Consider the following 27,911-nt stretch of genomic DNA (forward strand, 5'->3'; position numbering starts at 1 on the left):
CACAACTTCAAGTGCTGGCTTAATTAATTTCCGGTGTCAAAGTGGGAAATACAGTTGATGGGTATTGATTGTTAGTTCAGGGCTTTTGAAAGGGTTAGTGTCTGTCTTAACTTGGTATGTTACCAAAGGAGTCTGGGCCAGCTCCAGTCCAATGGCCTGTCTTTAGAAAGATATTGCCATTTCCTCAGACAGCCCAGTGCTGCATCTCCTTTTTGCTTAAGGACTGAAGCTCATCAGCTGGGTTACCTCTGCCACTGTGTGCATGGAGAAAGGGCAAGAGGAAACTTGGTGCACTTTACACTTGGGTTTATGGTGTGTCACTTAAATCACTGTTAGGACCTGCTGGTGTTAGGACCTTGCCTGTGGTAGCAGAGATTGTGCTGATAAAGGTCTGGGAATGGAAGGAGAGGGGGGTTTGGATGCTGGGAACCAGTCTGTGTCTGCAGAGAGTGGATATAGTAATAGTGATACAGCAACTCAACTTGCTTCATAACAGCATACTTTGGATGTAGATTCAAGTGATAATAATTACCCTTTTAGAGGATAGATCTGTTTTCCAGAGAGTGTGGAAATCAATGAGTTGTCTTCCATTGCTGCCTGGTTCAGATGTACATGCAGCTTTTTATTCTCAAAGGTGACTGTCTACTTGCTAGGTCCTCTAGTGACCTTCAAGTGAAAACTTGGGCAGAAAGTGAAAATAAGGAAAAACTGGTTGGCTGGTGGGGGTGTCCTACAAGATGCAATTGCCTCTTCTTCAAATATTATAGTAAACGTTTCCAGTTCAATAAATTAATACTTGTTGCTGTCTCAAATCACAAGGAGATATGTGCTTCTATTTTAATTATACTCTTCCAGTGTGGAACCTAAGGTTCAGAACAACAGAACTTAAAAGTCCATGTAAAGGTGAACCAGAAGTAACCATGGGATATATTTTTGCTGAATTCACTGTTGTTCCTAGGAAACAGAACAGAACACAATCTGTGTGACTGTTTGCACAGCATAACCATGAACTTCATTGTTGGCAGCCTCATAACAAGCTCGTAATAGCTATATTTTGATAAAATTGCAAAAAGATGGTATGGAAAGTGAAATTGAATTTGCCACCTTTTACAGATTTAAAGTGCTTTAGTTCCTGTTGAGAAATTGCTTTGAGTATATTTGGCAATGATTCCAGGGAAGAAAGGAGATGAAAACTTTAGAAAATAAATGTCCAAACGTGTTATACTGCAATGATTTGCATACAACAACAACAAAAATGCAAGAAAACACAGTTTTGAAAATCTGTTCTATTAAGATACTGTTGTCACAGCAGTGAATGAATTGCTTTCTTCTTATGTCTTGCGATATGAAGCAATTGCATGGGAGAGGCTCTAACACCTGCTAATATAATTTCTTTGTAATTAAAAAAATTCTTGTTTTCATGATCCCTGCATGAATAAAATTTTGAGTGGACAACCTATGGAAAGGAATGAAAGCAATGTTTTATATTTTAAACATAGAAAAAGTCTAAGCCCTTTTTAATTGCTGCAGAATGATAAGTAAGTGAAAGATTCCTTTAAATAGGTTCCAAACTAGATAATCTTTCATTTCTTTAGTTACTGAGAAACTGAAAATTGCAGAGAAATAAGAAAGAAATTCAGATTTGTTCTGATTTTTATTCATAGTACATGCAGGTATATGTTACAGCACAGTAGATTGCAGGATACTGTATGTGGTCATGAGTTCTGGGAAACTCAGAAGGATAAAATTCAATGTTCTTTATACTTGAAACATTTTAATCCTAAAGTCTTTAACCTAAGTATTCTAAATTCTGCAATTGTAAAATGAGAAAATGTTGATTCTGTATTGATTGCTAAGTATTTTAATTTTCATTTAACTTCTGATTTCATGTAAAAATTGCATTTCTGCTGCATTTTAATATTGATTAGGGACAAACTTTCAGAGTTACCTCAGTAGCTAACTCATTATAGGAGCCAATAAGGAGTTTGACTTCATACGCAGATTTGTTGATTGGGCCTCGGCATGTCACTAATGTTTGGTTTTCACAGTACTTGAATTTAGAGTCTCCTGTCCACTTCGTCCCGCTCTGCAATTTCTTTCAGTACCTTTCTGCCAGTTGGTGCCTTTGCTGCTACTAAAGATGGTCTTTGCTGGTCTCTCTGCTGCAGCCAGCTAAGATGAGCAAGGGATGCAAATTTATGGTGTGCAGTCACCTGGCCATAAGCAGCAGAATGGCACTAGCATATTTTATTCTGTATTGATTTGTGTATTCTTCCAAGTCTGAACTTGAGCCAGGAATATGTTACTACTCTAATACACTTTACTTATTCCTTTATACTGATTATCATTGTCAGTAGAACCTTGGCAATTACTACATTAAGTTCTTAAGAAACTCTCCTCTCTACTCTTCCATTTATAGATGAATGAGGTTAATTGTCTTAGTCATTTTTCATATATATTGTACCATTAATTAATCTAAAGCTTTTTGCTGTGATAGTAAATCTGAAAGACTAATGTATGATTTTCAGCCATCTCATTGTCATTATGTGTAATCTTTAAAAAGACACTGTCAGACTATTCAGCCTCTTTTTCTTTTTTGCCAGGAAGGCATCAAGTTGCACATTTATTTTTGTATTACTCATATAATTAAATACAAAAGGATTAAATTACTAATTACAAAGCAGATATATGTTAGAAAATAAACCAAAAAGCTCTACTGATATACCCTGTGAGAGGTTATGCACCTACCTTGTTCTTTACGTCTTGGGGAAGAAAGAACTCATTTTTGTTTCTTAAATATCTTTCCTGTTATGCTTGTTGGTTGTAAAATGGTCAGTAGGCAAGCTGATCTTCTGCTACCTAGAAGGAGTAAAAACTTTTAAGACAAACCTTTCAGGGATGTAGAAAATATATGGCTTTCTTCTGTGGGAGGGAGAAGTGTTTACTTAACTTTCATGCCTGTGCTGATGGTGAACAATGTCAGGCCAACAGACTTGGACACTGAAATCTCTTCACTAGGAAAACAGACAGCAGCACACTTAAGAGCACAATGCTCTGTATTTTCTATGCTGAAAGCATTTCCCTATCCTGCTGTAAATTTCTAGGCTCACCACCTGCTGTCTGTATACCCTAGCATGAGCTTTTGCTGATTTTGCTAGTGTGACACAGGCTTCTAGTCAGAGAATGATCTACTCTCTCGCCTCAGTGCTCCTTTTCCCCTTGCTGCTGCCTTGCTAGTTGTTCTCCATCTTGCATTTATTTTGTTACTTGTTCTTGTTAAGCTCTAAAATTTCCCCTACTGAATTGTGTTTAGGTTTTCTGCAGACTGTTTCTCAAATGCAGTAAAATTGCTTTAACAATGTACTCCTGTCATCCAGCATGCACGCAGCTTTTCCAAGCTTTAGTGGCATCTGCTTATTAGAACTTGTTTTCTTTGGAAGCATTATATTTCTTTTTTTGCTTATGGAAGTCCATGGGAAACCAAAACTTACTAAGTTGAGCTACATGGTACCTACTGCTGCTTCTCTAGCTATAGAATCTGCTGCTATGTCACAAAGAATATTTTGATAGATTTAAAGTAACTTGTTCTTGAGGCCTATGTATTAGTCAACTTATTATTGCTTATTATGGCTAAATACTTCCAAATGATTTTTATTCCAAATTTTGTGGGAATTGAAATTGAGTTTCTGCATCCCTACTTCTTTGGACCTGTCTTGTAAAGCTAATCACTGAGTGTTTTCCATTCTTTTGGAATCACTGATATCCTCTACAAATTCTCAAAAATTTTTATTGATAATTCTAAAGGCTGATCCATTCAGCTTTAATTATCTATGGTGAATTTCAGCACATTTGACTGACGTGAGAATACTTAATTTATTTAATTGTCATCTAATCAATTTTCCCATGTTTGTTTCTGGTGTTGGTTTTAGCAGCTGTCTAATCATATACACATTTCTGATTAGGCATTAGAACTCCTGTGCTTAGAGGGTAAGTGCTCAGTGCCAGCCCCTTCTTGAAAGAGCAAGTCAGTTCCCTTTCTGCTCATATGCTTACAGAAATTTCTTTGTGCATGTTGTGTGGGTGAGTTTGAAGTTTAATTTCCTGAAGCCCTTTTTCTTCTTTTTGTGCTCTCCCTTGTTTTCCTAAAAATGAAGAATCATCCTTTCATGAATGCTCAGTGTTTTAGCTGCTTTTTCCCCATGGGTTCAAGTCAAGCTAGTACAGTCCCAGAAACTTGCCCGATGATTTTTCTGACCCTTTCTTTTCTCTTGGTTTTGTCCTTTTTTGTCATTACCTGGAAATTGCCTGGAGAACTAGCAAAAGTAAGCTATCTGTTTGTTGCATTTTCTTTGGAGCACTGCATCTTTGTGAGGAATAGGACCACTTGAAGCCCACTTAAAATTATCAGGGAGATAAAAATAAGACAGAAGCTGGTATGACTTAGTTATTTGGATAAAGGAAGAGAGGATTGAAAATAGGCATAGTAAATCTTCAGCTACACAAAAGAAAGGAAGAATGAAGGGGTTATCCTAAATGTCTGCTATGGGCAGAACAAGAAATAAGGTCTTTGAATTGGAATAAGAGAAGATGCCGATTAGAAAGTACAAAGTGTTTTGTTGTTGTTGTTGGTTTTTTTTAACAGGAATTATTAATTCCTCTCCTGAACCATGGAAGAGATGTGAAAGATTGGTAGGTATCACCACAACCCAGTGTAGCAATGTGTCTGTCAGGAGTTAGGTAGATTTGGTTGATCCTGCCTTGAACTAGGGAAATTAACTAGTATATCCCTTGATCCATGTTTTTCTATTAATTTTTCTAGAACAGTTTTCAGTACTTGGGCCATACACATTGTTTTAGTCCTAGGGGAGAATATCCAGCCAAGCTCTGATAAATGTTTGATGCTAATAACCCTAGATTATGTCTTGGCTTTCTGTAGTTCCCTTTCTCCTGTGCAGGGTGAGGCTGGGAAATTGACTTGTCTGGATAAGATTAAAGCCAAAGATTCTCAGTACAAGTTAAAAGCCAATAAACTTTCAAAATGGGACAAGCTGCTTAATTTCTTGGAGTACAACTTTAGCCCACAGCTATGCTAGCTATTTGCTTTCCTCCTCCATTAAACTCAGGACTGTGAATGCTGGAATGGGATAATTCCATAGTGTTTTTGCTATTCAGCTGGAGTAATTGATTTCTGTATGGTCAACTAACTTGACCATGACATTATTCTGTTCAGGTAATTCATAGAAGAGTTTTTTAAAAGTTGCTTTGTCTCACTCTATTTTCCATAGGAAATAGGAATCTCAAACTTCATTCTTGATGGTTTTTTGATGATCCTTATTTCACCTATGGGAATCAGAGCATCAGTCGTATCTCTTCTTCTTTCTCTCTTTTTTCCTCTGCATATTTTGCCTTTTGCTTTGCAAGACTAAGCTATCTATTGATTTATTGTTGTGACAGTAGTCTTTCAGAAGACTAAGAGGAGATCCTTGCCACTGGCACTGGCAATAGTGCTGTTTCTTGTGCACTCCGCAGTGTTGATAATATTTATCATGAGTGATATCATAACATATTAAGTCTTCTGAGCCTAGGAAAGCAGCACAAAGTATGACCCTAATATATCTCAAAGACACTCTTACTAGATTTACAGTCTTTGTGCAAAAATATGAAACTAGTGGGTTATCTAGAATTAAACTCACTTTGAACTGCAGAATGGAGTCATCAATGGAATAAAACACACAATGCATGCAGGGTTTGTCTTTAGCTTTGAAGTTAGAGGGGACTCCTGAAAATATTACTGTCACTTGTGAATCCTTTGATCTTTTTGACAGTGTCTCTTTAAGCCTTTGCATTCTTCATCCTTAGAGCTATTGACTTAAAAAGAAATCCCTTCTGAATGCTGCTGTTTCTGTAAATAGGCTAAATGAGCTGGCAACTGTCTTCTATTGTTTATCGTTTTCAGGTTCCTTGTTTTATTGTGTGCATATAGGCAGAGAATTTTTTGCTTTCTTTCTCTGTAAAGTCATTCCAAAATGTCAATGTAATTCATAATTATTGTCACAGTTTTTATTTTTCACTTAAAAAAGAAGAAAACCAAATGCCCTGCAATTACCAAACACCCTTAAAAATTTAATAGAAAGAACCACAGTTTTTGTCTTAAGGCTGTGTTTGCCATCAGAAGAGCACGGACAGTTAGGAGGCTTCTTTGGTTGCATATGTCTGATAGAATTTATTTGGGAGCCTCTTCAGCTGAGGGAGTGTATTGTTTTGTCTGAAGGTAGTTATTCCCTGCAATGGACTGAAAGGAAGTCCTGATGGAAAGAGAAGGGAAAAGCTATTCAAATGCTTTTGCCTGGCATTATTAGGTTGATTTTCATGCATCTAGAGATGTGGCTTTTGGCTGTAAAGCAGTGAAAGAAACAAACTTTCAGTACAACCTGTCTTTCTGCATAAATTCACTTCAGACATGTCTTTGAAATGCTGTTCTTTCCAGTGTAACAACAGACCACCTAATTTGGTAGGCAATTCTGATAGCAGCAATTTGCCAGCTGAAAATCTCAGGCTTGCTCCTTCTTGCCTAGACAATTCCCAGCATTGTTGTGTGGTGCAGTTTAGCCTGGTAAAAACTAGTGGGTTTTCTATATTGCATTCCAGCACTGGAACTGTAATTTGCATAATCACACCTCTGTCACCTCTGTAATATTTTTTTCATGTTTTGGTAGTGATGTAGCCCTAGAACAGCTAAAGTATTAACTCAAGCCTAAGATCAGGATTGTGAATTCTTGATTGCATGATGCTGCATTGTGATTACCACACCAAAGCTTGCCTATATCTGGACAGCAGTATTCCCACCTTTGTATTGATTTGGAAAACTGGTTTTGAGTGAGATGTAGACCAGATGTTAAATTATAAAACCTCAAATGTTTGCGCTTAGTGAATTGCAAAGATGAAGAATTTTTTAGTGTGCTGAATCTTCCATTGTGTATACCTATATATTTCAATACAAGGCATTTAGCTACCTGGAATGTTTTTGTTTTGTTTTTTTTTGTTTTTTTGGGTTTTTTTTTGCCTGAGCCACCATTATCCTTATTTTTTTTGCATATTTTAGTACTTTTGTAATTATTCAGAGTGTTTAGTTTGTTTTAATACTGCTCTTCTTTCCTTCACAGGACACCGGAGTCTCTGTCTAGGGACTTTATTAAACAGTCCAGTAAAATCAGTCTGCATGTCAGTGGTTCTTATAAAACTATCTTTATAATTAAAGTGTGAACTTAATTTTGAGTTTCAGATGATAAATGGCATAGCTTAAGCTGTAAGCACCTTTTGAGTATGACACAGAATACGTTGGAGGGTACTGTTCTTAGTGATAAGACAGAACCAGAGTAGTACTTATCAATGCTAAATGGTGAGCTAAGAATATAACCTGGTCCTTGCCTCTTCCACTCCTAATGTCCCATCCATTAAATTGGTGCTGCCTGTGCAGTATCTACTATTTCCCATCTCTATGCAGTCCCGTGTCCCACGAGGTTCTGCAAGATGAATCTTCCTTCTTTCTCATTCGGGGTCATCCACCCCATGGTCTCCAGTTACCCTGATCTGCTGTCATCCTTTTTTCCTTCCTTTACAGAATCAAATACTACTCAGGCACATTTCCAATGTGCCTGAAATTTTCCTAAGTATTACATTGTAAACATCCCAGTATTTGTTTCAAGTTTGGACTTGAGGCCAGTCAAGCGTTCTGCCTTAGTTTGGTTCCAGGACCAATTATGAGAAAATAAAGCAATTCCATTTTTTCACCTTGTCTGGGACCTTCAACTGATGGTTTAGAAGCGTTCGTATGATTTCCTCTTTTTGTACTTAGCCTTTGATTTGTCATCATGTTGAAGTTTGTTCCTGCATTCTTGGGTCAACTGAGATTTTAGAACAGTCAATTCTCTTTCCTTTAAGATTAGCATGTTGCTGTTACTTTTCCATATGCATTTTTGCCCATTTAGTGTTTAGGACTTCAGTTTTCCATTTGGTACAATATTTCTCTCTATTTGAATGCTAAAACAGATAACCAGCTTTTCTTCTATCATATAAATTATAGGAAATAGTCCTTCTTTATTTTTTATTTTAATATTTTTGAAGGTCTGCCATAAACCTTTTTGCTTTCCGTCTATTAACAGTTCTGCAAAACGTATCTGCAAAGACTGGGAAAACAGAAATCCAGTCTGTGTGGCACACCTGTCTCCTAGGTGCTATTAAACTATTTTACTTGTGCTATTTTGGTTTCTGCTCCTTCCACACAAGCCTAATCTGTGTATAAAGCACTGTATGAAGCTTTTGTTTTATTTGGTTAATGCTTTCCTGGTAAGGGAGAGTGAGCTGTATGATTGTTAAATATTCAAGGTATAATAATTCAGAGGATATGTGAAAAATTTGAAAGTTTATTTTTTTACCTGTAATGGGAAAAATAATGATAGTTAGTTTTGTGAGGTGATAAACATTTCAAGTTCTAAAGATCTATACTGCAAAAATTTTTTATGTTTAAGTGCACCTAAGTCGTTCCTCCATATCGCACCCTAACATTCTGAAATTAAGACTTCTGTTATTTAATGTTAAAGATACTCATTTTTTTAAATACAAGTGGAAATCCAGCAACTTAAATGTAACAAATAATGTATAGCTGTGCACATCTTAAAATATTTACTAGTTTTGTGCAGTCATGACATCACTTCCTGTTAAAGATTGTTTTATTTTGAAGTATGAGGTGGACATCAGCTGTGACTAGATAATGTAAATTTGTCAGCTATTCCAGTGTTGCTTTTCATAGTGTAGTGATTTCTTTATCAATATATTTTTATGTTTAACGTAAGAATTTAAGTTGTTTTGGCCTTTTCCTATGTTGTGTCTCTCAGTGTAGACTTCTATGAAAAGAGACTGAAAAGCAACAATGTAGTTGTTCATCAGCAAGGCTGATGAAAAGAGAAACGTTCTACATTATAAATTGGTGTTACCGAAAGAGTATATTGTGTCCTGTCTTCCCATATTTTTCCTAGACAGTGTAACTACACTGTATGCTGCAGACTTTTTTTCTATAATGTTTCGGTATTTTGAAGAGTAATTCTGCAATTAAAATAGTTTTTCTTTTTCAAAAATAAAGCTATCCAAGAGACCTAAATGCATTCAAAACAATCAGATACTCTCTGAAGTCACATCAGCAAAGTTTCACCATATCTTCAATCCATCCTCCCAGCAGTGGAAGTTTTAGGGTTGGTGTATTTGTTTGGGTTGGGAGTTTGGTTTGGTTCAGTGGTTATTTTGTTTTGTGTGTCTGTAGTATGTTTCCAGTAGTGTAGTGCATTAAGCCTCAATTTTTAAAAAATATGACTGAAGAGATGCAGTTTTCCAGTCTATAGACTGTTTTTCTTCCTTTTTTCCAAAGTCTGGCTACAGTTGTGTGACTGTGTGAAAGGTAAGTAGATTAAATGTGTTCTCTGATTCTACTGCCTTAATCAGATTGTTTTGCCAGCATCATTTTAAGAGAAGCAAGGACATAGAAGAGCTTTCCAATAATAGTTGTCCAGACACAAAATTTTGAAAGATATTCTAGGGAGACTGAAAGTTGACAGAATGTGTTTGTCCTTTTATCATTGTTCTGAAATGAAGATCTGCCACATACTAACACTAAAGTACAGAGGTAATAAACCAGTGGTTTTGAAATAAAAATCAGAAGGAAGAGAGCTTAATATCAGTGCAGTTGATGTAACTAATAGATATAACTGATGCTTGCTAGGGGCAAAATGTAAGAGTCTTGCTGAGTAGCCAGAAACCTTGCTCAGCTCTCTTGTGCTTGGAAAAGGCAAGACTAATCTACTGGATTTACTTCAGGTAGTGTTTGGACAAATGCGATTCAACGCATAAGCCTGTCAGGAGCAGCCATATATATAAAAACTTAAAACACAGAAGGATACAGACACTAGCTAGAAGGAGTCATCGTTTGAATGTACACTCTGGTAAAATATGCTTAGGAGAAGAGTTTAATCTATTGAGGGCTTAAAACCTGCATTGAAAATTGAAGTCTGGCTGAGAACTTGAAGACATGCCTGTATTTAATGGATTTATGAGCTTTTGTTGCACCATACAAGTAACCTAAGAAGCTGCTTTTCCTTGCAGGTGTAAAATGAATTACTCTAGGTTTCAACTTGCTAGTTGCTGATTGAGATTTACTTGTTGGGCTTGAATTTTTTTGGCATTTGTTTTGTTCTCTGTATTTCCCTTTTACATTGAAAAGTTAGTATTTAAACCTTTTATTTATTACTGCTTTGAATTTCATTTATCCCGCAGCTGACTTTTGTCTTTATTTCTAAGCATTCTGTCTTGAGGGACATGCACAACATCCCACAAAATAGTATAATCTTCTTTATGCTATTTCTAGTATTCCATAGCAACTGAGGAAAAAAAAAAAAAAAAAGGAGACTAAACTGAACGCTACAACACAGGCAATTCATTACAGATTTTCCGCTTAGTATTCAGTAAATTGTCAAGTCCTTATTTTCATCATTAGCATATTTTTCACAGAGCAGAAGCATAGCCATTTCTGGCAGACTGAATTAAATCTGTTTTACTTGAATGTGAAAGAAGAAAACATTGTCAGGCTTTCTATGAAAGCATAATTTTCTAGTAATAATTCATTTCTCTGGAACAGTTTGCTGTGGATGTCTTTATGTTTCTATAAAGATATGGGTGTGTATGTTTCAGTCTACCTGTAATTAAACCATTTCTAAGCTGTAGGGGAAAAACCACAAAAAAATATGTGAGGGGTTTTTTTGTTTGGTTGGTTGTTTTTTGGTGTTTTTTTTCCTGTTCATATTGCATGAGCTGAGAAATTTACTAGTTCTCTTTTAGAGATTGATGGCTATGCACTGGCACATTTAATTTAATTTTTCTTAGTACATTTTTATAGGAACAGGCCCCTCAAAAAGCATCAGAATTTCACTGTCTGAGGACAATGAAAAAGATCAGGTGTAACTTTCCAGAAAATGTTTTACATACGTGAATTTCCTTTCTTTGTAAGACTAGCTGATAGCAATTCCATTTGATTTGAGTCTCACAGGTAGTCTTAATTACTGTAAAATTAAATTATGTGCATCCTTGTCATTTCAAAACAGAATTTAAGAAGTGCCTGAACATATTTTGCTTTCTTATGTACTGTCATGTAAAGTAAAAATGTTTTATTCAAGATATGATTTTTCTTTCAGCAGTTTAGAAAGCTGTCTTCTATTTCTAATCCAATGAACTTTGGATTGGTCACTGAGTCTGTTTTATGATAGCTGTATGCTAGAACCAGTCATTGTGTGGCTGACAGATATTTACAATATTAAAAGAGAACTGGGGACCAAAATGTATACCTCAAGGGAATGTATATATAAAAAACCTAAAAATCTACATGTATGAAATTGTGTTTATGGGCTTGAACATGTAAATAACACCTACAAACACAAATTCATGACTGTACATGTACACATGCCCTTATATGCATATAAATTGGAAATCATATTATTATTATAATTATAATCAAATACATTCTTTGCTCAGTTATTCCAAGAGCTGAGTATGGGAAAGAGCTCAAATGGTCCTCAAGAACTGTTTTGCTGTTTGCCCTCAATAGCTAAAAGAGGACAAATTGATTTCTCCCTCATTCCCTTTGGTTCTCATTGTATTTGTAATATGAGGAAAGGAAAATGCATTCTAGTAGCTCTTTTCAGTAGGTACTACCTCCCAGCGAGAAAGAAACAAGTGCACATAGCTGAGTCACCCTATTTAGGATCTTGCAGCATCCATAGCTACTGCTGCATTGTTAATGTTTCAGTAGTCTTGCTTAAGATACAGATATTTGCTATCAGAATCCATGGAGATACACTATTCAGAGATTTACTGGCATGCTTTTGTAGTTATTTAGCAAATAAAATAAAACAAGTGTGGGATCCGGACAACTATTCTCTCTTGTAAATGGCCCCTAATATTTGCTATTCCTTCCTTTCTTTTTTTTTTATTTTGCCAATACACCTGGAGTTTTTGTTTTCTAGACTGCTAAATACTTTAGGGGTAAGCATTATCAAACATGAAATCATTGTGTAAAAAATAATGTGTCCTCTACAGTCATTGCAAAAGAAAAAAAGCTATGACCCATAAGTGACAGCAAGGAGGTTTTTGAGAAGACACCTTGAAGAATATATGACAGGCAGGAAGTTTTGTTTTGCTTTTATTTGTTACTTTATTTTGTTAAAGAATGCTTGTTTTCTGTCAGGGAATCTTTCCTTGGCCAGTGAAAATTCGGCAGTTTCAAAGTGTATTTGTACTCTTTACTGTCTCTCCCATTTCTCCAAAGCCAACATCACTAAACCCAGTACAATCATTGACCTTTCTCTGTTTACAGTAGTAGCTGATATAAATGTAAAATATTGCATCAAAATATGATTCAGTCAAATGATATGAGCTATATAAACTAGTGTTGGTCTAGGATTATTTGTGTCCAAGGTACAATCCAGGAATTAATGATATGATTGGTACTGTTGATTAATTTAATATTCTATTTCTCATTCTGTTTTTATTAAAAACAGAAAGCAATTTTAGGCTACAACTGAATTTTCTTTTTGTGATCCATGTTATTTTAAGTTTCTTTGGCATGTGTGGCTCAGCTCATTCATTCAAAGGGACTTTAATAAGGACTTCAGCAAGCTTCCTTTCAGGTAGAATGATGTGGTTATCAAAAATGACTAGTCTGAAATGGGTTTTTTTTGTTATCCATGCTATATTTTCACAAAATATGTGATGGTTTCTTTTGTTATAATTTGAAAACATTGTATGTGACATTTTGAAATCGAATTGACTTCTATTTATAAGTTAAATAGAAACTTAAATTTCCTAGTTCCAGACTTAAGGGGCTGTCTAAAGTCAAAGAAGAATAAGGAGATCTACTAATAGACTAATTTGCAACAGCTGGAGTAAGTTAAAGCACAAAAATAAAAGTATCTGCTTGGTCCTTTGAGGGAAGGAAAAAAAGTTTTACTATGCTGTTTTGCCAAGTTAAACTCCCTTACATACTACAGGCGTAATTTAACATTTCACATCAACACAAATATTTTAATTTGACACAATACAATAAATCATACATTGCTATATTTTTTAAGGTACAGGGTGCACTGTGATTGCCTATTCTGTGTTTATTTTTGGGCTTTTCGTACAGGCAAGGGCTCAGCAAAAATATTCTATGCACATAATTGGCATGTATTAGTCAGCAAAGTTGTAGTAGTTACATTTATTTTAATATTTAGGGTGAAAGTATGGTCTTGCTTATACAACTATTTTTCTAGGAACAAGTATTACTAGAAAACACTAATTTGCTTCAGATTTAATTTTATTCATGATTACTCCCAGCTTCCTTATTCTTTGTGTCAGTTTGATTTTTCTGCCTCTTTTGGTGATGGACAACATTCTCAAGTTCTACTTGACTCTTCAAGTACAAGAGTAATGAGAAAAATCTTCTGTAAGGAAGGAATGATTCTTTTTATTCATTTATTCTCTCACATGATATGACAGACTTTAGAATTTATTATTTTTTCAATTGAATGTGAATTGAGGGTGTAGAAGTAGGTTGTTTGTTTAAGTCCTAGCTTTCTCTTTTTGGGTTGGTTGCAATGTTTTGGATGTTAAAAATAAACATATGCTTTCTGCGTAATTGTGCCAGAATTTGACACTTAGTTTCAAAATTCTGAACTCCTTCACTTAGAAGTTATGTCCTGATTGAAAATTGGAGAGAGGGAAAAAAAGAAACTGTGGAGATTTTCCTGAACTTTAGTGAATAAGAAGGCACAAGATATGCTGCACTTTCTTTGGCTTTGAATAGAAATGGACAAAACTAAAATTAAATTTAGGGATTTCAATTGTTCTTGCTTCATAACAAAAGGTTTAGCATTATTTTATATTTCTGCTTTAAAAGAAATACGATTCTTTTATCAGGACAGGAAGTCATAGGATGAGGGTAGGGAGGACAGGAGAGAAAGAGAGAAGACACTGGGAGAAGAATAAGGAAGAGAGAAGATATAGGAAGCAAAGACAGAAGATGGGAAAGTAGAAAGATCAAGGAGAGAGGAAAGGGAAATAAAAGAAGAAGACAAGACAGAATGAAGAGGTGGTTATGACAATGCCCTGGCAGTGTGGGGTTGTAGGGCCAGACACAGCCTCATGGCTGAGATAGTGGTGCCTCTGGGGTATCATATTTAAGAAAAGGCAAAATCAGCACTCAGGCAGAAGAGAAGGGTAAAAAATAAAGTGTAGAACCAAGGCCAGAGAAGAAGGAAGGAAGGGGGTGCTCTGGGCACCAGAGCAGAGGATCCCTTGAAGGCTGTGGAGGGCCACCCTGGAGAAAATATCTGCTCTGCAGCCAGTGGAGGAGACAACACTGGGACATTTGGCTATTTCCTGAAGGAGGTGTTGCCCACAGAGCATCCAGGCTGGAGCAGACAAAAACTGAGGAGGAGGCAGTGGCAGAGAGGAGCAGTTGTGGACTGAGTGTAACCCCCTGAGTGCAATTCAGAGTGGGAAAGGTTGAGAAATTGAGAAGGAAGGAGGAAGGATGACTCTGTAAGGGTAAAGCTGTTGTTTGAAATTCTTTTGGTCTTTATTTCTCTCTACCAAAATCTTTTTTTAATGGCAATAAATATATTTTCATCAAGTCGACTCTGCTTTGTCTCTTACTGTAACTTGTAAGCAATCTCCATGTCTTTATCTCAACCCACAGGTTTTTCATCCCCTCTTCTCCCTGTTTCCTGTTGGGGAGGGAGGGAAAGGCTGGGTGGGCATTTGGCTGCTGGCCAAAGCAAACCCACCACAGGAGGAAAGAAATGAAAAGCAAGGGAGAAAAAGAGAGGAACAAATAAGGTAAAGAGAAGAGAAATGAGAGGAATAAAGCTAGAAGGAAAAAAAAGAGAAGGAAGAGAAAAGTGAAAATGCAGCAAAAATAAAACTGAGAAAAGAGAAAGTAAGAAAGCAAGAAGAGAAGAGGGACAAATAAAAAGAGAGAAGAAAAGGAAGAAAGAAAAGGAAAGAAAATAAATACAGGAAAACAAAATAGAAAGCAATGGAAAATAAGCAAGTGGAAAAGAAAGAACAGAACATAGAAGAAGGGAGGGAGAAAAGATAAAAAGGAAAGAAAAGAGAAATTAAAGGGGAAAGAAAAATGTACAGTGGGAGAGAGAAAAGAGAGAAAAAAGAGAGGAAGAAAAATAAAAGATTGAGAAGAAAAAGAAAGATAAGGGAAAGAACTGAAGAAAAGCAGACAGGAAAGAAAATAAAAGCAAAAAATAATGAAAAGGAATCAAGTCCGAGCAAGTTCACTGTGGTTGAGGAATCTGTAGCTGAATGCTTTTAGCAGAAAAGTTAAAATTTTTAACTGACAGAAAAAGCTCATATGTGGTAACCAAGACCCTGGAAATTATTTTCCATCAATTAAAAGTGGTAAAATCCCTATATTAAAATAACTCAACTTTGATTTCAGCATTGCCATTCAGTGAATAGATATTTTCCAGGTAAAAATTTCCAAAGAAATTCTAAAAAGCATTAAGAACTCTCTTACTGATTTGGACTGATTACTTTGGGTGGGTGGGTGGTGTGGCTGAAGTGGCATAGTAAACTCTGGCAGGCCAGCATGTTGGCATACATTGGTTTTCAAGAAGAGTTCAAGTTACTGAGCCAGTTTAATTGGGATAACTGAGTAGGATTTTTGATAGTAAAAAAGAAAAAAAATATGTTTAGGTTCAGCATTGCAATTTACTTCCATGCTGTTGTTTCTATCAGGAAGAAATATTGTTTAATAAAGTAATGTCATATTGCAGCTCAACATTCAGTAACATATTAAAGATTTAAAGATTTCTGATATGAAAAAATAAATCCGTAATTCTCATAAAATGAAAAGAATAGTTTTAAACTGTGCAGTACTTAGTAAAGTTCTTTATATAGTACTTTGCTTGGCAATCCTCTTTTATTATTTCCTTAAGTGGTTAAATCTTGCCATAATTTCAGCGTTTTCGCTGACATACATCACATACCTTTTCAAATTTAATTTGGATATGTCTTAACAGCAAGTTGTGCTTTGCCTTTTGTGTTTTGTTTTCATTACTGGGGGAAGGTAGCAGGAGATGTATGTTCATAGACCCATCTTGGAGTTTTATAAATTTAGTTGCAATTGTTTTTAGTGGCAGCGACTGGGAAATTGCACTGAAATCGCGCGAGAGAGCCAAGAACATGACAAAGGCTCCGGCGCAGGAGCACGTGGGCGTGCGGGGCTCCGCCAGGCTCGGTGATCGTGCTCTCCCTCAGCAGGGTGGTACCCCAGCTCCCCTCCTCGGCCTCCTCTGGCGCCAGTGCAGCAGCCCAAGGGGTTAGGGCTGAGGCGAGCCAGCTGCATCTGGCACTGGGGCCGGGAGCGGCTGCAGGGAGCGCGGTGCCTTCGCTGACAAAAGGTGAAATACAGGCCTTGCTCCGCCGGGTCTGAAATGGGAACCAGTTGTGTCAGGCTGAGGCCATCCTTCTCCAGTTACTGTAAACCAATATTGTAGCCGAAAGAATAATCCTCTTCTCTCCAAGCTGCTTTTCCTGTTCTGGGCTGCCCACCTCCCTGGATGCTGGCACAAGCATTCATATGGCTGTTTGGGGAAATAATCAAGTTTTAAATAAAGAAAAAAGGGGTGTGAGGGGAGAACATGCCATGGATACTGAAACATGTGGTCTGCCAGAGAGGGTAGCCACTCAAGCTGCTATTTTGAGTGACAGAGCTGATAGAAAGAGACATGAGTCCAGTATTAGTCCTGGTGTAAATCTTGCTGGTGAAAGCAGCCCTACAAAAAGGTACAGAAATGCACTATTGCTGGCATAACTGCAGGGTGGTGTCTTGTAACCATTACAGCTGTGGTAACAGAAATTCCTGCTGTGGATGATAAGAAGGGCTGGAAATTCTTCTAATCAGTCAGGGGAGAAGTTTGGCTGGAAGCTGTGACTTGCATCTGGATTATGGTCCTGGTATAGCATGATAAAGTAGGAATCCTACTCGGTCTTCTGATCTAGGCCTGGCTCACAGTGGTTTTCTGGCAACACTTTCTTCTTCCTTTTTTTTAACTTTTTCATTGTGCAACAGAGTTCATGAAGCCACTGTCAGATGCTGCACGGGCTTCTTCTGTGGGTGGTGCAGCAGCTCAGAAGTCCTGTTGTTCTTTTGCAGTGTATTTTTTCACTTTGTTGCAGATCTCCAGCAGAGGCAGCTAATCAGAGAATGAGCAGTTGCAGCAGTTTCCAGGCTTCTTGAGCAAACTTCAGGCAAAATCTCATGGAAGCTCCTGTTTCTGGGAAGTTTGGTGGTACACTTCAGCATGTCAGGGGACAGCTTATGGAGGCATTTGGCTCTGTCAGTTCTGACAGCTTTTGTTGGCTGCTTACTGGTTGTGGACTACCTGTGTGGTAGTTGTAAGCTCACTGTGGACAGAGACTCCTAAGATGGGCAACATGGAAACTTAGGATTTCTGGTAATAGAAGAAGGCTTCTCTGCCCACAGAGAAGGATAGGTGTAGTGCACTGGAGGGAGGTCAGTAGGATTGTCAGAGGAGACAGTCAGAGCCAACTGAGGCTCAACCATGGTGTGAACATGAAGAGGAAAATGAGGGTGATAGTTATTTGAGATCATATCAAGACAGTCACCCATCTTGCAACCTGGTGTTCTTGCTGTAGCTGGAGGTTTACTTCTTGTTGGGTACTTGAATCACAGATGGTGCAGATTGACATCTCTGAGGGTTGTCCAACCCTCAGACAATCCATGGATGAAGCCTTGGTGTTCATCCATGTGGTTTCCATGATACTACTGAGGCGAGCCCAAACATGTTAAAAGTGACTGCACGGCTCTAGTGACAAGGGTGAAGAGCACAAATGCTCAGGTGGTGTTTTTCTTAGTCCTATAAATGAGGTGGAAATTCTCAGGTGACAGAGGACACATCCATCAAGTCCAAGTCTGGCTGCATGACTGGTGTTACAGGCAAAGCCGTAGCACCTTCTTTGAGGAATAAGGACTACTGAATAGGGGCAGGATTCAAAACATGGAGTGTGGTAAAGGCATCTTTGCTGACAGTCTCAGTCTTCTTTTCTGGAGGGCCTTGAAGTAGCTACTTAATATGAAGGTTGCTGGAATTTGAAGAGAAATAAAGGCATGGGGAGCATCATGGAAGTATCTAGGGAAAAACATAATTGGAAAAATGTTGCACTTGCTTTATGCAGTCTCTGCACAATTTCAGAGCACCTCAGGGATAATGCACAAAATGGGATGCTACTGTGCATAGATGGAGGGATGCAGGCTGACAAAGAGGGGCAGTGCATGCAAAGGAGGGTGGGTGTGCACAGTGCTGTGCCCTGGAATGAGTACTGAGGCAGAACAACATGAGTAGTGCTGGGGTAAACATCTGCTGCTGACCATCTGGCCAAGAAGTAGATGAGGCCTTGAAGTAACTGCTGGGTGCCTTGCACTTACTGCAGACCATAGTAGTTGTGGGGAATGCAAGCAAGCCAGGACATTCCTGAAAGACAATTTCTTGATGCAGGCGATGTGCTTCTTGGCTTGTTACATGTGAAGGTCTGGTTGAGTGTATGAAGGTTGGTGACCGCCCTGGTCAAGCTATGGACAAAAGGGTCCAGGAAGGCTGTTTTATCTCCCTGGGTGAATGACAATGGCTCATTATAATGCACAAAAAAATCCAGCTAGTGTGGCAGAAAGCCAGTCTGAGTGAGAAGAGGCAAATCATGCCTGGCCAGCCACTTCACCTTCTATGTCCAGATGACTGGTTCTGTGCATGAGATGATAGCAGTGGATATCTTTTACCTTGACTTCAGCAAGACACTTGGCATTATTTCCCATAGTATCTTCACAGCAGATCAATGACATAGGAGCTCAAAAAGTGAACCATAAGGTAGATGGACATTTGCTCTGACTTCACGCCCCAAAGTGTTTTGATCAAAGGTGCTAACTCCAGTTGGTGACCAGTTATTAAATGGCGTTGCTCACACATTGATACTGAGGCTGTTAGGTAATGTTGCTGTTAAACACCTAGAATATGGGACAGTGCACACTCAGCAGGTTTAGAGGAAGCAGTTGGTACATTGAAGAGTGGGCTGTTATTCAGAGGGATCTACACAGCAGAGAACTGTGCTAACAGGAGCTTGTGAAATTCAACACAGCCAAGAGCAAACTTCTTCACCTGGAACACAGTCATCTGTGGTGGTATAGGCTGAGGGGCTAACATGGCAGGAATCAGCACTGCAGAAAATTACCTGTGAGTCCTGGTGGTTAACAAGGCAGCTATTTGTCCTTCCATGTGCCCTTGCAGCAGAGGAGGGCAGGCCCATGTTGGGCTGTGTTAGCAGGACTGTGGCCAGCAGGCCAAGTGAACTGATCCTTCTCCTCTGTTCAGCACTTGTGAGACTGCATTTGGAGAACCATGTCCAGTTTTGGGCCTGCTATTCCAGGAAAGAGATTGATACAGCGGAGTCCAGTGAAGGTTCACCAAGATGGCTGGAGGCTGGAGCATATGGGAAATGAGGAGAAAAGCTGGGCTTGTTCATAGAGCAGAAGAGAAGGCTCAGGGGGATCCTGTGGCCCTCCACTGCTAAGTGATGGCAAGGTCTTCTTCCTTGTCATCTTCCCTCTTCTTCTGTGGGGAAGACAGACCCAGGCTTTTCTTGGAGGTTGCACAGTGACAGCATGAGAAGCAAAGAATGAGAGGCAGCCGATACAAATTGGAACATGAAACATTCTGATTTGATACTAAGAAAAATGCTTCTCTAGTTAGAGCAATTAAGAACAGGAGGAAGGTGGTCCAGGGAGGCTGTGCAGTCTCCATTCCGGGAGATTGCACAAAACTTGAGTGGACGAGGCTGAGATCCAAGTGGTCCTGCTTTGAGTAGAAGGTTGGACTAGATAACTTTTGGACTAGAAAACTTTTGGAAGTTCCTAGCAGTGTAAATTATACGAGGCCATGAAACTTGGTGGAGATGAATGTTCTTAAAAATAGCTGTAACTTTTTTTTTTTTTTGAAGGAGGAGAGGTGGGTGGGGTGGGTTGTGATGTATTTTTTATTTTGCATTTGACTAATGTTATTGTGTATCAACAACACATACACACACACACATAAGATATTGTTAAAACACTAAAGGGAAAGTTATGCAGACTGGCCAATTAGAAAGCCAAATTAAACAAGAGAATTTGGGGTAATTTCATACAGATCTCTTGTGTGGAGTGTTTAAGTTTTAGAGGCCAAAAGGCATTCAGTGATTATTGACTATGTCTTGTTCAGTATAGTCACTTTACTTTCCACCTTAACAATTTTTTTTTTCCTTGAGGAGTAAGCTTCTAAGCTTCACCCACCTTGAAGCCAAGAATATTTGGAAGGGTGGGGTGTTTTTTTTCATTTTATACATTGCACATTTTGTGGCAATGTTTTTCTTGGGTTTAGTACATTTTTGACTGTAGCACAGTCATTACTTCATTTTTCTAAGCATATGTATTTAAAGCCCACATGGGTCTGTGAAATTTGATACTAAAATAAGACATCATATATATAAAAACCATGCTTTCTTTAAGAAAGCCATTTTTTAACCTCTACTCCAGAATTCCTTTAATGTGGTAGGAATTCATTTGTTTCCTTTATTTATAGTTTTGTCCTTCATGGTGATTATTGATATTGGAGCAGAAAGTGAAAAATGTACTACTGCATTTTAATGAAATCAGTTAAAAGTATTAAAAGGAAATATTTTATTAAAAGAGAAAAGGACAAAAAAGTACATTCTTGGATAGGAAGTAGCTGTCAGAGAGAACTGTGTTATTTAGACAGCATAAGAATTTGTTACAGACAAAAAAAAAAAATAAATTTTAAGTGGTGTTGAATGAAGAGGGTGCTTTCAGTCCAGGGGACACCCTGGCTGTCATGACTCTCTCTGACACATGCTGATTTCTTGTTCTTTTGGGACGATTTTCTTTCTGAAACACTTTTCTTTCAGGATGATTTCAAGAGGTACTCTTTAATATTTGCTTGTGTCTTTCAACAACACGTTCAAAGTGCTCTTTTTTGTTAGTATTGCATTTTTTCTTGTATTATTTGTACTACATTTAATGAAATAGTAAGGATTCAAAGTTCAGGGATGCATTTACATATATCCTTTCTTTGAGGTTTTTCTTCACAAAGAAGAAAAACCTGGGGTTTTCCCAGGTGTTAGGGAGCACAGAGAAGTGTAAACATTTCTCTATAAAACTTGTACTCTCATTTCCTTTCTGGTTGAGGAATGCTTGTTGCCATATGTGAATATCATTTAAAGAGGTGTCATGGTGTTTCAAACATACTTTATGGAAAATTCAAAGTTATTCAAGGAGATCTACTCAGAGGCATGGCTGGCAAAGGGTAATCAGCAAAACTAATAGCTAGGGGTACTTGAATTTCAGGAAAATTGTTAATATTTTTCAGTCCATAGTATATAATGTGGCATTGGTATGATGGGTTTGTGTGCTTTTTATTTTCTCTTCTCAAATTCACCTGCTGTACTGAGAGCATCTTGTTTTCAGATACATTACAAATATTTTTGGGGGAAAATACATAACAGTAGCTCCATAAAATTCTGTTCAGGAACCCTTAAATTTTACACAGGTTCTGGAACTTTTATAAATAAAATTTTTCATGTGACAGATATTGGTTTTAAAAAAAGGGGGGAAAAGCCTGGCTGGCTTAAGGAGTACTGAGATTTGCAGTGAACTTTAGTTCATGGGACTTTTCATTTTATTGTTTTAGAAGAGAGGTAATAAAGCTCCACTTTCAGCACGGATGAACTCCATTTTCTGTTTTGTTCTGAAACATTACTGTGGCTATTGTCACCAGATTTGACACCATCAGAAGTTTTCTCAGGCTGCCAGCACCATGAGATAAAATAGATTTTGCTCTAGATAGCAAAAAGATTCATTACCAGTGTTATACAGTATAGAACTTTATCTACCTTGGCCTCAGACCACAGAGCACTCAAAAGGTAAGGGTGGAAATGCCAAACCTGATTGAAATGTCTATGAAAGGCCATTGCACAGGGCAGAGGACAGGATCAGATGTGTTTTCAGTAATCTTTACCCCGAGGAAAAAAGAAACATCAGATACATGACAGTGCTGCAATACAGCTAAAAGGTGAAAAAATGCCTAAGACTATGGCATCATTTTCAAAAGTGAGTCAAACTCTTAGCTACTTAGAGGGAATTAGAATTAAAACGTATGTGTAGCCATGTATGAGAGCTTTGCTTTCCAAGAAGTATCTTGGACTTTGTGGTCAGTTAGTCACTTGCAACTGACTGTGGGTGAATGCACCCAGTCTGGCAAATTCATAAGGAAAAAAGCCACATTTTCTTACCAGCATGCCCTGTCTTTCTGTCCTGTTTGCCTTCAGCCAGCAGTTTCATTCACTTGTCCACCTTAGTTTTGACATGATGATGTATGTCTAGATGTTTATTACATTTGTGCTTTATTACATATGTGTTAATGCTGTGTAATCACTGCACACAATGACTGTATCTAGATGTACAAAAAGTCCAGAGGGAGATTGCTTCTTGCAAGAGGATCCTGGGATTAGTAGAACTAGGTCCTAAAGGTAGTGGCATAAGCTCCAGTATTTGTTTATTATGTATATTCTTCATAGAAGTCTTGAATAGTGTTTGTACGTCTCTCTTCCAAGGTGAGCCAGTATTGTTTAATGGTTCAAAGGCACTTTGGTAATAGAGTGAGGAAACTGTTCTATGAAAGCAGCTTCACTTCTGACTCCTTCCCTGATTAAAGTTTGGGCTCATTCAAAATGTGAAACTAGATTTAGGTGAGACTGTAAGTGAGAATTCCTGCTGAGAATGCAAAAAGAATACCTTTTCTTAATACCTAGCTTGAATTTAGGATCCAGATTGAGTTTTTATACATTATTGCTCCAGATCATTTTGTATTTGAAGGATATTGGTAAGGTTTAGTTTCTTGGTGATGTATCTCTTTAGTCAGCTGTGATTCCAGCTGCTTGTAACTCCCTCAAGGCTGCAAAGGGTAGGGTTCAAGTTCATTGCTCAGTTCTTCTGGTTTGGATATTTGGGGTTCAGGACTTTGGTTAACTTCAGTGAAAACTGATAGGTAAGTGCTGTTTGTGAGACACGTTGGGTATCTATGACAGATATGGTACATCTGTACTGGTCCTTGTTTTTTTCCGTCATACTATCAATAATCATACCTCTATCTCCATCTGATTTAGAAAAACAAGAAATCTCTATGACAGTTGAGGATGAAGAATGTCAGTAGTAAAAACAATAGGTCTTTTTCTCTAGCATCCTGTGGTAGTTATTTGCATTCTGTGAGCCTATAGACAAATGAGCTATACTACTTTGTCTTGTTGCCTGATAGCCTGGCTTATTTGCTCTGCCCAAGAATAGCAGAATATGTTGGTGATACTGGAAGGCTGAAAGTCAGGCACCATGTGTGAAGCATAAGTAGGACCAGAGATGTAAAAATTTTCTTCAGGGTGCTGCCCAAATGAGAACAAAACTGGTGTTAATTCTGGTTAATGTGGACAAAAATGATTGAAAATAAACTTTAAAAAACATATTTATTTTAAGAATTGTCTTTTAATCCTTTAAAATACATTTAAATATTCAAGTGGGAGAGCTTATTTTAGGAGTAAACCTGAAGTATGATTTATTCAGACTATATAAATAGTATTCAACCTGTATGTACTTCAGTTCCTATAAAACTTAAGCAAATAACTTAAGGCTTAAGACTTTATTTATTATGACTTTATTATTTAAATGGTTAAGACTTCAGAACATAAATAGTTTTGACAGTCATGTCAGTTGTTCATATTGAGTATTCTCTGTAGTTCTCATTAGTAGTCCCTTTAAAATTAAAAAGCCAATTGGAAGCTCAAAAAGAAAAATGCTTTTTTTATTGCTCCAATTTATGAATAAGAACTTTATGTGAGAGGCTGAGATCTTCCAGCTCTAGAGTTTCACTAGACTGTATATATAAAAATAGTAGATGGTTCCCTAGCTACCTACTACCCACATATTAAGAGATGGTTTTATTGTTTAATAAATCATGTTGGATATGTGATATTTTGGAAAGTCTCTCCTTTTTTCCTTTTATATCCTGCACATCCAGTGTATTTTCATTCAGCATTTAAAAGTCAATCTCTTAATCAAATTGAGGTTCTTCCCAGAAATTATTTGACAGAAATAAGTACACTTGTAAAGATTTAGTAAATACGGTGTCATTGCTGTTTTAACATTGAAAAATACGAGATGGATTAATTTCTGTACAATAAATTAGATAATTGATGAATGCATTTGTAGTCTCTGAATAAATAAAAAGTGAGATTACATTAAAGCTCTATTTATTGTCTGATTGGGGTATTTTAATTATTTCAAGCAATGAACAAATTAGCCTTGCAGTGGGAAAATAAATGGAAAAAATCAAAAGCAAGATTTTAATTGATTGTTCAAATCAAATTTTCTGTTTGGCAATTTAAATTGCTTTAGTTTGGATTATCATGTTTGGTTTTACAATTTTGCTACTGAAATAAGGATGGCTGAGTGCAGTTGTACCCGGAATACATGGTCTCTATATAACAGTGGCTGAGAAAGCAAATATACTGCTGGCAGTCTTGCTGTGTCTTTTGGGTTTTCAAGGGCAGGTTTTGATAGTGGGGGGCTACAGGGGCGGCTCCTATGAGAAGCTTCCCTCATGTCCCATGGAGTCAATGCCAGCTGGCTCCAAAACCAACCCCCTGCTGCCCCAGGCCTGTCAGCCATGATGGTGCTGCCTCTGGGCTAACAGAGCTAAGGAGGGCGGAGAACCCTGCACAGCAGCAACTACAGCTGCAGGGAGGAGGGAGAATATGTGAGAGGCACAACTGTGCAGGCACCAGGGGCAGTGAAGAAGGAGGGAGAGGAGGTGCTCCCCATGCTGGAGCAGAGATTGCACTGCCGCCTGTGGTGAAGACCATGGAAGGACTGGTGGTGAAGTCCTGAAGGACTGCCCCCTGTGGAAGGGACCCACCCCAGGGCAGGGGGAGAGTGTGAGGGGTCCCCACCCTAAAGGGATGAGCAGCAGAGACAATGTGTCGTGAGCTGACCACAACTCCCGTTCCCCTGTGCTGCTGGGGAGGAGGTAGAGAAAAACATGAGTGAAATTAAGCCCAGGAAGGAGGGAAGGGAGGAGGGGAGGAAGGTGTCTTAAGGTTTGGTTTTATTTCTCATTTTTATACTTTGATTTGATTGGTAATAAACTTGATGCTTATTCCCCCAAGTCAAGTCCATTTTGCCCGGGGTGATTATTTGCTGAGTGATCTTTCCCTGTCCTTACCTCGTGAGCCTTTCCTTATATTTTCTCTCCACAGCCCAGTTGAGAAGTGTGAGTGATAAAGCAGCTTTGGTGGGCAAGTGATGTCCAGCCAGGGACAACTGGTTGGTTTATTTAGACTAACTTGATGTGTTTATTGATGAGAAAGTTGTAGATGCTTGGCAGGAAATCTTGCACTCACCAACAGCTTTGTTTTCCACTGTTTACCTGTGCTCTCTGCTTCCCTCTGTGCCAAGGGAATGATCCTGTGCCATTTGCGTATGTTAAAATATCTGGGTCTTTTATTCAGTCTTCAATTCATTGGACATCTTCTGGTTGTTCCCCCTGAGCCCAGGCTGGTGAATGTGCCTTGGCCCCAGCACTGACTGCTGCTGCAGCGCTGCCAGCTCCATCAGGCCTGGCTGTGGGAGGAGAACAGCTCTGGACTGCTCAGCAGCACTTGGCCTGTCACCTTGAAGAGCACAGCTATCTTCTCTTTTTGGTATAGCTGCTTAGGTTCCTGGTGGGTTTCTGTGTCACTCCTGACACAGGTCACGGCCGCAGCCTTGGGAGGCAGGGTGGGACATTTTGCTGACGCTTGAGAGCAGGACTGTGGGAACATGGCTCCTTGAAAATTGTGGGAGAGCTTTTAAGAGGAATCCAAGGGCCTCATCACACCAGGCATGCAGTGCTGTGTGGGACACTTCAGCAAACAATGCAGGTCTAGACATTGAGTCAATTCTCCAGCATTTCTAGCTGCTGAACATATTGGACCAAGTATACTTAGGGCACATGATTAACCTCAACCTTAACCAAAATGTAGAATTATTGAAGAGGTATAGCAGGTTACAGTGCTGGATGGGTGCTCAAGAGATCATTCAACACAAACACTGGGACAGGTTTCAGTCTATGTATCATCCGGGACTGGTGTTTGGATGATCTGATGAAGGTCATTTTACAAACTCCCCTGCTCTGTTTTGGTGTTGATTAAAACATGAGCAGCTACATTCACACTTCTGGCTATCCATGAACTTTCTTTTTCTTCCCACAGTGGCCATGAAGAACATTCATCTCCATTGACTTCAACAGCTTTTTACATATTTCTGGAAAATTACAATTATGCTTTCTTTTACTTTTCCATTTACTGTACCACACAAGTGGGTTTTCTGTGGCCTTTCCTGATCAGTTTTATTTCCTTTATCTGTTGTCACTCTAAAATTGATGTAACTTACATGCATTATGAACATATTGTATTCTGTGTGACTTCAAGTCATGCCTAGAAATTAGTTCTTAAGCCTTTTGGTTTTACTTCATTTCTAGCAGTGAGTAAAAGTTGTTGCTCCCATGTGACTATTTATGGATGTGTATAAAAAGAGCAGATGATTCAAACAAATAAATGCTGAACAAATTTATGACACCAAGATGCTCCTCTTACAGCAGTCATCATTAGATCTGGGGATATGTCAGGCAGAGGAGGGGGTTGCACCATGTACAGTGGGGCTGAGAGGCTGAAATGCTGCTGCTGCAGGACCCAAGGTGCCTTGTCTGCAAAGTGTCAGGGAACTTTCAGTCTGAGACACTATATTGCCTGGACAAGGCAGCTTTAGTCAATTTATTTTCCATATTTAAGACATCTTTTTTTTTGCCAAGATCATAATTTTTGTCTCTTGGCAAGCAGTCTAGCAAAGTCCATTAGAATTATATGAATAACCACAGGAGTTTTCAGGGTTTTTCTGACAGAACCATGTGTTTGAGAAGTTTCCAATATAAAAATAAGTCACGTTTTTACGGGTGTTTTTACAAATTTTTAATAGGGTTTTGGGGAGGGTGGCAGAGGAGGAAGTACCGGAAATCTGTACTTCCCCTACATGTTTTAGCAGAGACTGGTGTGTGGAAAGTCTGGGATTTCAATTTAGGTAACACTGGCTGTGTGACCAGTAGAGGGAGCCCAGAATCACAAAATGTTGGAGATAATTTTGACTGGGGGAGTTGGGGGTGCAAACTTTTGTTTGATAATATGCAGATATTTTGAAGTACTACCAGTATATAGTGATTTTGGGAGAGAGAATTTATGAAACATTGAAATACCTGATGTCTTATGAATGATGAAGTTGTATTAGCAACCTTTTTATTGGAAGGTTAATGAGTGTTTTGTTTTCTTTTCTTTCCTATGTTGCTGGTTTTTGTAACATCATAACATCACTTTTACAGAAAGTAAGTAACTTTTCATCTTTTTAACTATTTTTCAAGTGTGTGTGGGGCAATAGTGCTTGTATATGTGTATAGATGTATAGGTATATAAAATAAACATACGAGCTGAAAAATACCAATCTTAAAGACATAGTGCTGCAGATTGTAACTTCTATATATAAATGGCTTCTAGAATACTGCAGTGGTTTAAAGCAGTCTCACCCAAATGATGATAAATAGTATGAAAGTTCTGCATCTCAAGACTGTAAATGGTAAACATATTTCTTGTGTGCAGACTATGGCAATAAAACTTGC

At 38.1% G+C, this 27,911-nt stretch overlaps 1 protein-coding gene across 1 annotated transcript in view; it reads left to right on the forward strand.

Annotated features, from left to right (window-relative positions):
• ASXL3 (ASXL transcriptional regulator 3) overlaps window positions 1-27,911 on the forward strand; it is a 122,365-nt gene that overhangs the window by 26,066 nt on the left and 68,388 nt on the right. Inside the window, exon 3 of the mRNA XM_063168192.1 lies at window positions 689-691. Within this exon, the coding sequence (XP_063024262.1) occupies window positions 689-691 (3 nt within the window). The remainder of the gene's footprint in view (window positions 1-688; window positions 692-27,911) is intronic.

The sequence above is a fragment of the Melospiza melodia genome, chromosome 1 (assembly GCF_035770615.1).
Source record: "Melospiza melodia melodia isolate bMelMel2 chromosome 1, bMelMel2.pri, whole genome shotgun sequence".
Lineage (NCBI taxonomy): Eukaryota > Metazoa > Chordata > Aves > Passeriformes > Passerellidae > Melospiza > Melospiza melodia.